The sequence below is a fragment of the Nanorana parkeri genome, unplaced genomic scaffold (genome assembly GCF_000935625.1).
Source record: "Nanorana parkeri isolate BGI_ZX_2015 unplaced genomic scaffold, ASM93562v1 scaffold489, whole genome shotgun sequence".
NCBI lineage: Eukaryota > Metazoa > Chordata > Amphibia > Anura > Dicroglossidae > Nanorana > Nanorana parkeri.
The window spans coordinates 927098-941003 of record NW_017306757.1 but is presented as its reverse complement, the minus strand read 5'-3'; the positions used below and the strand labels follow the sequence as shown (position 1 = coordinate 941003).

General features: G+C 42.6%; 1 protein-coding gene across 1 annotated transcript in view; it reads right to left on the bottom strand.

The window, feature by feature from the left end:
* Window positions 1-831: 831 nt before the first annotated feature.
* The window catches only part of CUNH1orf159 (chromosome unknown C1orf159 homolog), a 33626-nt gene continuing 20551 nt past the window's right edge, over window positions 832-13906 (bottom strand). The window contains exons 5-9 of the mRNA XM_018560940.1: window positions 9457-9522; window positions 7685-7819; window positions 5556-5581; window positions 2190-2220; window positions 832-1264 (exon numbers count right to left, since the gene is read on the bottom strand). Of these exons, the coding sequence (XP_018416442.1) occupies window positions 1167-1264; window positions 2190-2220; window positions 5556-5581; window positions 7685-7819; window positions 9457-9522 (356 nt within the window). The 3' untranslated portion in view covers window positions 832-1166. The remainder of the gene's footprint in view (window positions 1265-2189; window positions 2221-5555; window positions 5582-7684; window positions 7820-9456; window positions 9523-13906) is intronic.

Sequence of the window (13906 nt, the reverse complement as noted above, 5' to 3'; positions counted from 1 at the left end):
TGCAGCTGCAGATCTCCATGTGTTGTGGAACTACAATTCCCAGTATGCAGCCACCTCTGGGTGTCATGTCTGTTTCTCTTCTGGGTGTACAAACGTTTATATGCATCACAGGACTTGTAGTTCCACAGCTCCTGAAAGGCTGATGTTGTTAACCTCTTGGCTAATGTGTAGGAGTTTATTATGTCACGGGCAGGACTTCTTTTCATTGGATAACACTCAATACACCCATATGCAGAAACATGTCCAAAACGCTCATCTATGCACAAAAACGCGCATAAGCATGTAAAACAGCTCAAAGGAAAAACGTGCATAAAACGCGCAGAAACGCTGACGCCTAGGTGTGAATGGGGACTAAGTCTCACCAGGCATTGCAAGACTGTGACAGCCAAAGTATCTCTCCCAGAGGCGTAATGGGATTTGACCACAGCTGGAGTGCCAAGGTTGTCTAGCCCTGTTCTAATGAATCCCTTATAAGAGAATATGAAGGTTGCCCAATGATAAACATAAGGTTTATTCTACATCTCAGACATTCATTTCCTGCATGCTTGTTCTGGGTGTTCCGTGTGTGGCTTAAAAATACAGAAGCTGTACACAGCCAGTCAACTAGCATTTTCAAAACAAGGTTAGCAATGGCAGCCCCACATTTTTCTCATGAAAGCTATACTTTATGTAAATTAGTGTGTGAAAAATGTGGATTTCGTTGTCATACGCAACACAAACCAAAAGGATTAGCAAAGGCAAAAATAATTTAAAAAAATGTAATTTATTAAAGCCATTGATATCTATTAAAATACAAAACAAAATAAAAAATAGACACAGCATTTCTTACAAGGAAATTCATCAACAACAATAGTCCGACAACATTTTATGGTTGTGTTAACAAAAACTGCATATTCTTCAAATCGGCCATTGATCCGATAACCCAGCATAGTATTGCCATGAATCTAAGGAACCCTCAAAAAATGACACAGTGAAATTGCAGATAAATTGGAGCCGCCCCCTTCCCAAAACGTGCCATTTATTTCTTGTGCAGACAAACACTTCAGTCATGTGTTTTACTTCAAAATGCTCATTTTTCACAGTTTCTGTTGATTGTGCTGATCTTAAGTGCTCTTGAACGGTCACAGTGCATTCCAGATCCTTCCACCTCAACACCCTGGAGTAGGCTAGACATTGCTCACTTGAGTATGCGCCGATGGAGTAAGCAGCACTGGTGCAGGCGATTTGTGCGACCTTTCTCGTCTAACATATCTTGGCTTCCGACCTGAAACAAGAAGCACATTTCTTCAGCTTGTTGCTGGAGTTGCAGATTTGCCAAGAACTTTTTGGTTCTCTCTCTTTTCCACTCAATGTAAAACAAAACAAGCATTAGCTGGAGTCACACCATAAAGGGTATGCAGTGCAGCGCAAACTTCTTTGATATAGGATAGCGATTGGAACGGTTTAGAAGGCCAGTGAAGTTGTTATTGCCATCTAATCTTCTGCTAGCAAGATTCACCTTCTCCATCTGTCCTGTGACCATTATCACCAGGACAGAAAGTCATGGGGAAACTAGAATTCTACAGAAGGTGAGAGCAAATCTACCCAAGGGGGAAAGAACTGGCTCCGGTGACAACTGTTTAAGGCTGGGTGCACATTATTTCCCGGACAAGATCTGGAATACAGGGCATCATGTTTTTGTCACGTTTCTTACCGCAATTTTTTTAAAAAGCTTAAAATGGGCTCTCAGGTGCGTTCCATGCGTTTTTTAAGTGTTTCAATGCGTTCCAGTGCATTCAAGACGAGACAAAATGAGACAAGCAGTATTTTTCTGGTCTGGAATGGACTGCGCTGGTGTGAACAGAGGCCAGAAATAGCACAGGGATACATTGAGATGCATTTTGAGTCCAGAAACAATCTGGTCTGGAGATGATCTGGATGTGGTGTGAATGGGCTCTAAAAGGGCAATTCTCGTAAATTTGTAAAAATTCCTCTGTCGCATCTCCTAAAACAGGAAGTGAAGAGAAATTTCTACATAAAAATACTGGAAAAAAATTATCCGAGAGGTTTTATCCCTTCTACATTCTATCCCAAACTAAAGAAAGTTTTGGTATGTGGAAAGAAACCAAATATATAAAGTTAGAGATGCCATCCTGCCATAACAAAATATCAGTTCATGTGGTTGGTTGAACATTCAAGCTTAAAGTTACCTGTATAACTTGGATTTGGAATCATTGATGCCTAAAATAAGACAAAATAAAAACACAATTAATAGACATAATTACATTCTATGAATGGGATCTAACATTCATATCATCCCTATATATATTTATTTTTCTAAGAATCTGTATCATGTTTATGGAAATGCTTCATAAGTTTAAAAACAAAACAAAATGGCAGGATACTGTGTGACTGGGGCAACCAAATGAATATCTGAAGGTTCCATGGAGGACTAGACCTCAATGATCACATTTTTTTTGCCATCATGTACATCCACTTGATAATCTGTCTGTGAAATTTGGAGACAAGACACCAGCTTGTGTCTGCTGAGAACTACAGATAGCTGGCTGAAATGTTCTAGCCTGATGTGTTCCTAGGTCTAGTGTGATTATTTTTACTAACTTTCCCTTCACATTAAAATGCATCTCTAGGGCCTGGTTCACACCTGGGCGTTTTACAGGGTGTTCCTACGCTCTGTAAAACGCTCAACATGTGAAAACCAATGATTGCCTATGGGCACGGTACCCACCTGGGCGTGTAGGAACGCGCTGCAAAACACCCTACGCCCAAAGAAGTACAGGAGCTTCTTTGGGGCGTATTTGCCGCGCGTATCCATTGGGATACAGCCAGGTAGTCCTCGGAAACGCGCGTTTGTCGTGTGTCATTCCAGTGTGGGTGATCGCACTGTAGCCGGAGGGCGTGGCTGTGATGCAATTGACTTCAATGCACTGCCACGCTCCAAAACAAAGTGAGCTGGCCGGGATCCGATCCAGTGTGTTTTCCGGCCCCGAACGCACTGGGGCTGCTGTGAACTGGCCCTAAAACCCGATTGGGGAGACTTACTTTCACTTCCTGCTCTGCAGATGCAACAGGAAATCTCTCCAAAGTGAAGCAGATGGTTGTCACAATTTAAGTTGTCCCTATTGGAAGTTTCCCCTATATTCCTGTTCCTGAAACAACTGTAAATATCTGGATTTTCCAACAATTTCTGTCCCAGAAAATATAAATTGATATGGTGACTCTCTCCAATTAGAGAGTCTCCCCTGATAAGAGAAACCAAAGAGAGCATCTAACCCTTCCACACTCTATCCCTTAGTAAAAATAAAGTTTTGGGTAGGGATATAATTTTAACACTAAACTGTACCGGGTTAACTGCATTCTGTGACAATTTAACCTCAGACAATGGGTGCCTTAGGGTTAAAGTGCCCGGCCATCTTATTGAATGCCATTATGCTGAGAAGAAGGCTAGAAAAGACCGGCACTGACAATGCTTTTTCTCAGATTATGAGAGGTTGTAGTGTATGCTGATGATGAGCAGGTTTCTAGTTTGCATGTCCTCGCAGCTCTAGTAGGGTTGAGGTGAATAACAATAGATGGGATAGATTCTCAAACAAGGAGGCTTTGTTTCATTCATCCAAACTTACCCATGGAAGAATCAAGGGCATTGCAAGCTTTTTGTGTACCCCCAAAATGTACATTCCTTATATGCTTTTGATTATGCATATAGTGGTAAATGAAGCCTCTAAAGTTGTCATTTCATATGTTGCTGCTAAATAGCTGGTGATCCTGCCAGTTCCCCTTGGTTGCTGTTTTCTGCACGGAAGCAGATTCATGCTGGTGTGGTCAGTTTGCATCTGTGGCATTGCTGCTAGGAACTACCGGACCATGTGCGAACGCACAGCATGCCTGTACAGTATATCCCAAGGGCTCTTGCAGCCACACCACCCTGCTCGTAGTCCAATTGGACTTTGTAAGTTTGTGCATGTTGCAATAAAGCTCTTTTGAATTGAAGAAAAGAAAACCTTTGCACCTCTCTCTCGGTTTGATGCAGCCTGTAGGAGCGTAGATCACAGTGCACACAGACAGGGAATGTACTTCTCCACTGTGAGTGATGTCATACTCTGCCCGCCCCCTTGCTATACTCACACGCCCCCAACTACATGAAGTCTGTAATGTGCAACTTTCGTCTGTCCTGTGCACTCTGAATCACCATTAACATTCAAACTTTTAAAAGTAGGTCCGAATCTAATTGGTGGCTGAGAGAATTTTTTTTTCCAGCAGTCTTTGTTTTCAGACAGCAAACATCAAGAGGGTGGATTTGGGAACAGATCTCCTGCATCACAAGCAGGGTTTCTCAGAGTGCCAGATTACAGACAAAAGGGAGAGGAAGGATTGGCATCGAACATCAATTCCTCAATGGAAGCCTAAATATGGAGCAAGTAGGGTGTGTGCACCTTGGATGCACATCAAGCATTCATTTCCAGTTTTAACTAGGGCATATCTTTAAAGCAAACAGTACAGTAATGAACATCAATTGACCAATCAGGATGAATCTCTAATTGATCTGAATTCAGTGAAGCTACATCAAATTGGCTGGTACGGCTTCATGGATTTGCATTGCCTTAGGGCTTGTTGACACCAATTGCGGGGCATTCCAGAGCAGTAGCTGCTGGAAAATAACCGCAATCGCTCACAAAACTTCCCACTTCGTTCTGGGGCTGGAGGGGGCGTGGCGGTGCATTGAAGTCAATGGCACCACAGCGCCCCCCCAGCGCCCGCAGTACGATCGGATGCGTGGCAAAACATTGCCTGCATTCCAGTCTGCTGCAATCCATAACGCAGGATCACTATGTCGCCCAGAAGAAGGGACCCTGCGTGGCCCCGAAACGTTGGCTGTTTGATGCATGTGACGATTTAATCAATGTCAATGGCACCACAGACACGCCCCCCTGCCCGCAGTGCGATCGGACGCGTGGCAAAACATTGCCTGCGTTCTGTTCCACTGCAAACGCAAAAAGGAGCATGCAGCATTTTTTGCATTTGCAGTAGACTGGATAATACGAAGTCACCTGCACTCCATACAGCGTACAGACCGTGGATGAGAGGTTGGTGCTTGGAGTGACAACACGGATGGCGCCGTGTCAGATACAGTCCATAATAGAAGTCACCAGCACTCGAAGATATGTGCAAGAAGTAAAGCACTTTTGATTAAAACGTTACATGCGTTAAACAGCCAACGTTTCGGGGCCACGCAGGGTCCCTTCTTCTGGGCGACATAGTGACCCTGTGTCATGGATTGCAGCAGACAGGAACGCAGGCAATGTTTGCCACGCATCTGATCGCAATGCGGGCGCGCTGTGGTGCCATTGACTTCAATGCACCGCCACGCCCCCTCCCACCCCAGAACGCAGGGAGAAGTTTTGTGAGCGATTGCGGTGCGTTCTAGCAGCTTCTGCTTTGAAATGCACCGCAATTGGTGGGAACAAGGGCCTACTGTATAAGCCTCTTACATTTGTTTTGATAATTGCACTCTTATAATATTGTGTAGTACTGCACAGGTAACGACGCTAACTTACCATTTCACTGGGCTGCAAGATGGATGCTACAGGAGAAAAAATGACAGTCTTTAGTATGAACTTTTTCTGTTGGTGAAGGGGAGGGTACAAATATGACTTTGGGATTGATTGCCATTAAATGTAATAAGTCCTCCACCAAAAACAAAATCAAACAAAAGACGGACAGCAATACTAAGATTATTTAAACTAAAAGCTAGAAAAATAAGATGGCACCCAACCATTAGATGAAATGATCACCTATAAATAAAATCATAATAATAAAAAAATAACATTTTTAACCTACAAAAAAGGAACCTACATCACATTATTCCTCCTCCTATGTTTTTAGACAGCTGGTACACCAAGTGCAGCAACACTTTCACTAATTTCACTGAACACTTCTTTACGGTCATGTTTAAACAATCTTCCTTATTAACAAACATTGTGCCACGTGTTGGCACGTTCTGAATATAAGAGGAATATTAAAAATCATGTTACTGTATGGCTTGTATTTATCAAACAATGAAAATGAATATCTTTATAAATTGCCAGGCCGGTTTTGGTTGTAAATATTTTGGCATTGCCTTTGGCAGAGAACGAATACATGAGCCTATGACGATCCAAAGACAGGGAAATATTGTGAGCTGTGGGTAAAGACATGCACGCCATGGCAGAGGGGCCAGACTAGCATAAAACACATTATTTAGGTCAGCCAGGTTGGCAATAGTTTGGCCCTTTTGCTGCCACAAGTCCTTTCTGTGGTGTACACACATTATCTACAAAAAGATCTGAGAATTGTTATGTAATTAGACAAAGTATTTGGGCACTTGGCTGTTTTTCATCTATTAGGCTTTTATGAGCAGGTGTACGGGGTGGCACTGGCAGTCACAATAACCCGGTCATTGAGTTTGTTCCTGTTGTATGTTGGTCAGTGGCCCAAAGCAGATATTTATTTAGACTGGTTCTCTTATAAACCCATTTTAGCTATGTCGACAATTTAATAAAGGTCCTGGCAGAACATAATGTATGGCCTTAGCCTTGCAGCTATACACAATTGCAATAATAAATCACCTACCCCCTTGCTACTCCGGAACGGATAGTATACTAATACACATCTTAAAAGGGAACTATGGGGTAAGTGTTTTCGTGTTTTCCCCATAGTTCACTTAAGGGTCACGGGAGGACATATACTAGCGTTCTCCCGTGACCCAAAGCTCAGTATATAGTGAGCCACAGCTCGCGGTATACTGAGACCGCCGCAGCCGGGTCGGATCCCGACAATGCTGTCAAGATCCACCCAGCTCGTGAGTGACAGCGCGCTCTGCCTATCCAGAGGCAGAGCCAGCTGTACCCTCCGCTCCCAGTCAGCGCTGGAAGATCGGAGCGGGGATTTGGATAATCCCTGCAGGGAGCCGTGACTGACGGTCACTGCTCTCTGCAGGCAGATGATCGAGAAGTGAGAGAGGGACAGTAAGCGTTCGCTCACTTCCTGATCTAGCGAGTTTCATTGTCACACGTCAGCACGAACTATGAGGATGAATGATCGTGTCTCACCACATAGTTCTCCTTTAAAATACTTTTTTTTTTCTCTAACCTTTTAGCAGGTTAAGTTGCCCTACGTGCACCTGGAGGCCAATGCTTCCTTGTCACAGACACAGCATTGAGCATATCTGTGTAAAGCAGCCAGTTTGCATTTGCAGCCAATGTAGGTCGCAAGAGGCTAAAAAGGTTAGTAGGTCAGCACTGTGTTCCTATTAGTTAGGAAGCAGAAAGGGTGCAGGAGAAGGTGGAAGATTATAAACATTGCCTGCAGCACATGGATGAAATAATCTGAAATAAAATAAAGTCGTTCATTTAAAGAAGGACTCCGGAAATGTTTTTCTTAAACGCTAGCAGTGGGGCTACCCCCACACTGCAAGGGTTATGTGCAAGTTTTGGTCTAGGGCAGTGGTAGGCAACCTTGGCTCTCCAGTTGTGCTGGAACTACAAATCTCATCATGCTTCTGCCTCTGGGAGTCATGCCTGTGGCTTGCAATGCCTTATGGGATTTGTAGTTTCTGCACAGCTGGAGAGCCACACAATTTCATTACATTTTCCTAATTGATATCTGTGCAATTAAAACCTTACAGGACTACAAGTCAGAGAAGTACCTTTATTACTTCTGTAGAAAATTTCAGGCAGCATGAGAGAGCGCTTGAGGTAAAAAAACGAGGCCACGGAAAGAACAAGGAACAGGCTGATGAAGAAAGTTCCCAGCAGGAGTGATGCAGCTATTCCAGGATTGCCTGAAAAAAAAGAGAAAAGAACCGAGGTGATGAACCTGCACATTCAGGTAAATGCGGAGGCTGGGGGGGATAAAAAGTAAAGTAGCTGGTGAATCCTCTGTACTGAGTGTTCCTGTTCATTCATAACTTGTGGAGATAGTATGTTTACTATAACCACAATCATGAATGAACAGAAGATGATGCAGATCACTTCCCATTCATCCATAATTGAGGATATAGTCAATATGCTATGTCCTCAATTATTTACAAACACTCAGCGATCACCAAGTGCTTGTACCTTGCTCTCCATCCTGACAGTTGTCACAGGAGGCTTTGACAGCGCTGGCCGTCTCCGCCCACACTGCTTTCCTCTGATCTGTGACAGGAGGCTGAGCGGTGCAGGGTGGAGAGACTCTGGCCGCTCACAGCGCTCTCCTACCGCAGCGCTCGGCCGCCTGTGACAGTTTCTCTCCTCCCCGCTGGGACACAGAGCAGCGCCCAGCGGGGAGGAGAGAATACACAGATGCACCGCTGTATCGGCCAGAAAATGACACTTTCAGCATTTTGCCAAAAGTGCCATTTTCAACCGATATATTTCCACGGCCGATATATGGGTGCATCGCTAATACATACACACACAAATTTATATATATATATATACACACATATACACACACACACACACCATACATATATACACACACACACACACACACACACACACACTTGCAAAACAAAACAACAAAAATCTAAGACCAAAAGTTGAAAGTAATCAGTGAATAAAAAAAACAACAACAACAAAAAACACAACACACTTTACAGCTCAACGTTCTAGAGTTAAAGAAGAACTCCAGGCAGATAAAATCTTAACCCTTGCAGTGGGGCTACCCCCGAACCACAATCCCAGCTGGCTCCTACACTGGTCCTTTCAGCCTTGCTCCCCCAATGGAATATCTCTCAGTGCCCTATACACTGTATTGGATGTGATGACTTACAGGACCTTAGACCGATGGAATAGAGAGGAAGTGAGGCTGAAGGGACCGGTCTAGTAGTCAGTCGGGATCATGGTTCGGGTGAGTATATCCCGGTTATTTTTGTTCCCTAGACAAAACAAGCACTTTACCCTTGCCGAGCATGGGTAGCTCCAATGCAAGGGTTAATATTTTATTTGCCTCAAGTTCTTCTTTAAACCTAAATATTTACACTTTATCTTGGGTGTGCATGAGTGTACCAAATAGGTGTCATGCAGTTTGTGTATGCGTACGTATGCATGCCTTGTATGCATGTGTATAAGCAAGGAGGCCACACAAACAAGATCTTGCTGGATCAGAGAGAGGTAAGGATATACCTTGGAAGAAACGGGCAATAAGTGCAACTGTTCTACTTAAGTTTAAAAAAAATATAGAATACTTTTTTTGACTTTAATTTTATTACTATCACAAGGGGGCAGACAGCGGCTCTGGAAAATATTCAGCTACACTCAAACTGGCTGCTATAGACAAAGCCTGCCAGTTCCCAACTGAGGTTCACTGTTCTTCCTGCAAAACCCCCTATAAACATGTTATCCCATCCCAATGAGAGCCTAGGGAACCATCACTGTTATCACTACTGGTATCTCGGCATGAAAGCTAATATTATTATAAACACAAACCACTTACTTAAGTGATGAGGAGCAGATGGAGTTGTGCTGAGATTCATATGAATTTCCAGTGCTTGAGTGGTAACTGAAAATAAATCAATCAATTAAACATGAAAAAAAAGGACACGGCAATGTGAGACAACTCAGGGCTCTTTTATATGTGCTTTTGTTTGCATCCGAGCTGCTTTTATTCCCCATAGAGCTTCATGTGAATACATTGGCAACTTAAAGCCCATTTCCACCTTTGCAGAGGTTTTTATTTAAAAAAATAAATAAAATAAAAAAAACAAATATGCCAGCAATGTACAAAGAGTGAACATGAAGCAGGCATATGCAGTTGCTGTATATGAACACATAAATATACTTTCTTAGTTAGCTGTCCCTTGCATCTCCTCATGGAAATGGCCGCCTCTGTGCTTGGAAGCAGTCTGTTTAAACTACAACGGAGCTGTCTCTGAGCTTTCTCCCCCCATTCATTAGTATTCATAGCACAAGGAGAGGCAGAGCTGTTTACAACCTACCCTTCAAATCTGACCCCAGAGTCAGACATTTTCCTGTAGAGAAATTATTTTTTCATTTCTAGGGCTCAGGCCTAAAAAAACCTCCATAAAAAGATGTAGAATGCCTGCAATGCGAGTCATCATCACTGCACATCTACATTACCATTAAGCTGGAAATGGACTTAAGGGCTAGTTCACACCAGAACTGCAGCTGCAATGCGATGTGTTTTGCTGCGATTGATGTTTTGTTGTTTTTTTTGTGCTTAAAAATGGGATTTCAGGTGCGTTCCAGTGAGTTTGTGATGCGTTCCAGTGCGATCAGATGCAGCTAAAATAGGGCAAGTAGTATTTTTTTCTGACTGCGTCGGAACGGACTCCACTGGTGTGAATAGAGCACAAGAAATCCTATATGAAAGCATTGTGATGTATTTTGGCTGCAGCAGCCAAACTAAACTGACTGCATCACAACTGCATATGGTGTTAACTAGCCCTAAAGCAGCTTGATGCAACTTCCTGATCACCCGAGTGGCAAATCAACGCAACTCAAATGCAAGTCAAAATATCTCAGAAGTACAATACTGCATCTGACTTGCTTCTAAATCTGAAGCCTGTATACAGAAGCACTATAAAATAGTGGACGGTATATATGCTAAAGACAACAGCCAGAAAAAAAAAAAAAAAAAAAGAAGAAGAAGAAAAAAGACTGGAAGCTGAGCACTGAAAAAGGAAACCATGCTTCCCAATCCTGAATGGAAAATTGTAAAAAGAAGAGAACCAGCTCCTCTTTAAATAGATTTCAAAACAGCACTTCTAACATTGCTTCAGATATTATCTTATGAAAATAAGTTGTAAAATACCTGTAAAAATTCCAATGAATCGAAATGTATATGGGCAGTATGTAAAAAGCAGCGAAAATTGTAGGCGCTCTATAAATTACCTGTAATAAATAAAGTACTGCAAGGACTACTAAACCCATGTTATAACCCAATCCTTATTCAGCACATTCTGTGAGATAGTAGGAATGGCAGACTTTACATATGCGGTTACTGCACACTGTAGCCTTAGGAAATGGGACTGCTGATGATTATATACAGATGTTCCTCACTTACCTGTTTTGCGACCACTCGCACTTACGACGGACCGCCGATCGACCTCCGACCTTCCGCGTCAGCGTGACAATAGGGAAACAACCATGGATTACAGTAAGGCGCACATTACAGTATTGTTTTATGTTAAAAAATCTGAGGGTTTAATGTCACTTTAAAGCCGCTTTAAACAGAAAAAGGATAGTCTTTTTTTTCTTTTATAACAGAAGATAGCTTTCTTCAGCAATACAACATAAAGCATGCTTGTATTTCAGCAAGTAGACAATATAACAATGTCTCACCAACTCAAGATTGTCACATATACTCCATGTGACTCTTCCACACATCCCTTGTGTGTCATAGGCGCACTAAGCCTCCTTGGCCGATTCCCAGGTGCCTTCAGCGCACACACAGCCACCCGGCTCCACTCTGGCTTCTGGGTGGAGTCCTCCTGACTCCTGGACACAACCTGTCCCTCTTCCCAGCAGGAGCCTCCATGTGCCTGCAGCCCACACCACACAAACCCCTCCATTGAGCTCTGGTCTGGGTCTTATGGAGGCTGCTCTCAGCCACCTGATCCCTGGCAACAACTGACCTCAGAACTGGAAATTTCATCCCACCCAAAGTTCTGAGAAATCTCCAGAGATCCAGATCCCAGCTACAATCCGGCAAAACAAAACCGGAAGAAACTGAAAGGCCAGCTTCCTCCCTGCAAAACTATATTCTGGAACCTCTCAGCCCCTCTGGCTGAGAGCCCTGGGTGTCTGTGTCGCCAGCATACTCCGTGGCATTGCCACGCACTGCCACAATATATAAACACACATACTTCTATTGTAAGCACTAGTCTGAGGAGTGTACAGCAAATGTTTCAAAGCATTTACAGGGCTCCCAGCAGCTTTCTTAAAGCCGTAAAAGAAAACCATGTCATTATATGAAACAGTGTAATTTGAAATGCTATTGTTGCTGTAAGTGACCATGAGCAATCCCAGTAAGATTGTAGTTTACCAATCCCAGACTGGAAGTGAAGAGCGCCATAAAAGGCTTTAAGAAAACTGCTCTAAAAGCTCTGTAAAAGCTTTGAAAACACTCGTACACATTGCTCCTAATAGACTGGAATTTACAAGCTAAAACCTGCATGAACGAGGCAATAAAGCAGAACAGCCGAATGCTAAGAAAATATAGAAAGTAAAAAAAGGTCCTCCCCTCCTTTACTTTTTTACCCCTTCATGTACCTTAAAGTGATATCAAGTCGAAAGGTTTTGAAGCTATTTCAACTGATGATTACAATTACACTTACAATAATGCTACTTCTTTATAGGTTTTTGCTTTCTGTAGTCAACTGGTCCCCTGAGCACTGGCCCTCATATCCAGTTTTAGGGTGGTTCCTTTCCCTTTCAGGGGCCTATGGAGACACTCGTGTGCTCTAGTAATGTGTGGGTGTCCCCACAAATACGCAAGCACAGAATGCAAGCCACTCCCCTGCTCCTCCTCCTTCCCTTCTTCAAGCTAGTAGATGGACTGCACCTGCAGACTGCTCTGTCCCTTCTGATCCTTTACTGGACAGGAAGTTCAGGGAAGCTGAACTAGGAGTTGGAGCCAGTTGTTTGGAACCATGAGGACTTTAAGTGCATGGGCAAAAATGTAAAGAAATACTTTGCTGGGCAATGTACATTTGATCTGCATTCATTATTAAAAAAAACAGTTTGAGCATGTAATACTACTTTATATGCCAGGGTCCTCTACCTCTTCTCCCTGAGGCAGCAATGGGCATTCCTCAATTACATAGATAGCAGACATTATGACATCAGCACTGCTCTCTGCAGTAGTGAGCCCAGCTCAATGTAGTGATGAACTCCCGGAGATGTGTTTATGACAGCCTGGGCTCATATGAAATAGGATGAACAACACTGGCCATCATTCAACATGGAAGAGGGGTGGTGCTGGACCTCAAAGCAGTTAGTCTATGGGGACAGGGCTGTGGTCTTTTTAAAAAAAACAGTGTTTAGTTGCTGCAATGTCAACTATATATACATTTAAATGAATTGTTCCTTTGTAAACTGTTACTATGCAAATATATTACGGTTTATAGCAACCCCATTCTTTCTTTCTGTCACTCTCACATAATGAAGTTACACAATAATAGGGGAATATTTGAATAGTTTCTCTGATCGTTCTGCTTTCCGAATACAATAAAAAAAAGGAAAAAGAAAAGAGACTTGTCTATACACCAGTTCCACCAGAGTCTGTAAACATTGATCTTCAATGTTCTTGTTAGATATCTAATAGGAACGTGTCCGGTACAAGAGGATTTCCAGGTTCTTTGCTCTCTGGTAATGCTCAATCACACTTGGCAGTTGGGATTAGCAGATCTAACGTTGTCCCTTTTGCAAGAACACTGTTAACACTTCACAGCTGAAGAATTTACTGGTGCTGATTTCATACACGTGAAGTCTTTGTACAAGAATAGCACACTGGTGACTGATGAGGTAGATGTTGAAATATCAGCAGCAAGGTAGACTGGTTGTTCAGATAGGCAAACAATAACACTGTGATAATAATAGTTTGCAAACCATCAGAAAACAGCAGAAGCCTGTGATATTTATAGCTCCGGACTCCACCTATTTTTCCCACACTTCAGCTCCAAATTGGTGTTTATGACTACCTCAAGTAAAAATTCAGTAATATTTTCAAAATAGACACGGTTTATGAGTTTATGAAAAATAAATATCAATTGATGTATTTATTACAGGTATTTATGTATATCACCGACAATTTAAGCAGTGCTTTACATTGCACATTCACATCAGCCCCTGTCCTTACAATCTAAGGTCCCTATCTTACATTCATAGATATTAGAGTGTATATAGAGTGTATATATATATAT